This window comes from Austrofundulus limnaeus, unplaced genomic scaffold (genome assembly GCF_001266775.1).
Source record: "Austrofundulus limnaeus strain Quisiro unplaced genomic scaffold, Austrofundulus_limnaeus-1.0 Scaffold1653, whole genome shotgun sequence".
NCBI classification, from domain to species: Eukaryota; Metazoa; Chordata; class Actinopteri; order Cyprinodontiformes; family Rivulidae; genus Austrofundulus; species Austrofundulus limnaeus.
The window spans coordinates 40856-42517 of record NW_013954055.1 but is presented as its reverse complement, the minus strand read 5'-3'; the positions used below and the strand labels follow the sequence as shown (position 1 = coordinate 42517).

The following is a 1662-nucleotide window of genomic DNA, read 5'->3' as shown; positions in this document are numbered from 1 at the left end:
TGGATGTATAATTGGATGGTTGGATGTATAATTGGATGGTTGGATGTATAATTGGATGGATGAATGTATAATTGGATGGATGGTTATATAATTGGATCTTGGGTGTATAATTGGATGGTTGGATGGATGGATGGATGGATGTATAATTGGATGGATGGATGTATAATTGGATGGATGGATGTATAATTGGATGGATGGATGTATAATTGGATGGTTGGATGTGTAATTGGTTGGATGGATGTATAATTGGTTGGATGAATTTATAATTGGATGGTTGGATGTATAATTGGATGTTAGATGTATAATTGGTTGGATGAATGTATAATTGGATGGTTGGATGTATCATTGGATGGTTGGATGTATCATTGGATGGATGAATGTATAATTGGATGTATGAATGTATAATTGGATGGTTGGATGTATAATTGGATGGTTGGATGGATAATTGGATGGTTGGATGTATAATTGGATGGATGGATGTATAATTGGATGTTGGATGTATAATTGGATGGATGAATGTATAATTGGATGTTGGATGTATAATTGGTTGGATGTATAACTGGTTGGATGTATAAAACTCTGGTTAAACCAATCAAACACCTGTCGGTGTCTCGTCCTCCAGGTGATGCAGAATAACCACATAGCATCAGTGACCCTGTACGGAGCTCCAAGGACCAGCAGTCAGGCCCGGCTCGGGTCCAGTGCCAGTTCCCACTGAACCGACAACCAGAACCTTCTGCTGCTCCGGCCGACCAGAGTGGAGTTCTTACACAAACCAGAGCCAGATTTTTACCAGTCCAGCTCCGATAAATCAGACCTGGTAAATGTTAGCTTCTCCTGTCGGGCTCTACGATTTATTCTTCCAATCAGAACCGGTCGCCAAGCACATTTGGACCTTCCCGGGTCTGGGAACGGCTTTGTGCTTTTGGAGCGTCAAGCATGCTTTGGAGTAAAAGATATAAAATCTGCATCCTGTCAGAGTTCATCCAGAACCACAGAGTCCACAGGACGGTGCCGTCCGTCGGCCCGAACGAGGCCGAGCCGAGACCTTTGAGTTCCTCCGCTGCTCGTCTCCTGGACTTCAATCATCAACCATAAAACCACCGGAGTGACCAGACTCAAACTACAGCCTGAAGTCGTGTCAGACAGCTGCACTGCCACCACCCGTCCTCCTGCATCCAACCAGGAACCAGACCGCTCCAGTCCTTCTAAGACCCCCCCCAGAGCCAAACACCCAGTTCAGGAGGCGACCCGGTTAGAGAGGCGTGGTCAGAACCGGGCCGGGTCAGCTGAAGTCCCAGATCTGCTCCTGCTCTCACCAACAAACACGTTCATTTCATTTGATTTGATTTTCAGTCGCCACATTTCACATCTGCGCTCGTTTATCTCTGACTCGTTTCTTTGTTTGTTTACAGCAAGATAAACAAACAAACTCCTGGTCTGACGCCGTCAACGAGCTCAAGTCTCCGTTTGGTTTGTGATGAAATCTTCCTGTGAGTCGTTAATGGCCCGTCACCGTCAATAATTTATTATAACTCATTTTTACATTTGCACTAATGGACGCCTTCTTACTTGACCCGTGCCCCACCCTTATGGTGCGTTCACACCGAACGCGATTTCAGCGTCAAAATCGCAGCCAACGCTGAAGTTTGAAGCTTGTGC

The 1662-nt window shown here is 45.4% G+C and overlaps 1 protein-coding gene across 1 annotated transcript in view; it reads left to right on the top strand.

Moving 5' to 3' along the window:
* Positions 1-968, top strand: part of phaf1 (phagosome assembly factor 1) — an 11924-nt gene extending 10956 nt beyond the window's left edge. Inside the window, exon 16 of the mRNA XM_014033176.1 lies at positions 623-968. Coding sequence (XP_013888630.1) covers positions 623-718 — 96 coding nt within the window. The 3' untranslated portion in view covers positions 719-968. The remainder of the gene's footprint in view (positions 1-622) is intronic.
* Positions 969-1662: the final 694 nt, after the last annotated feature.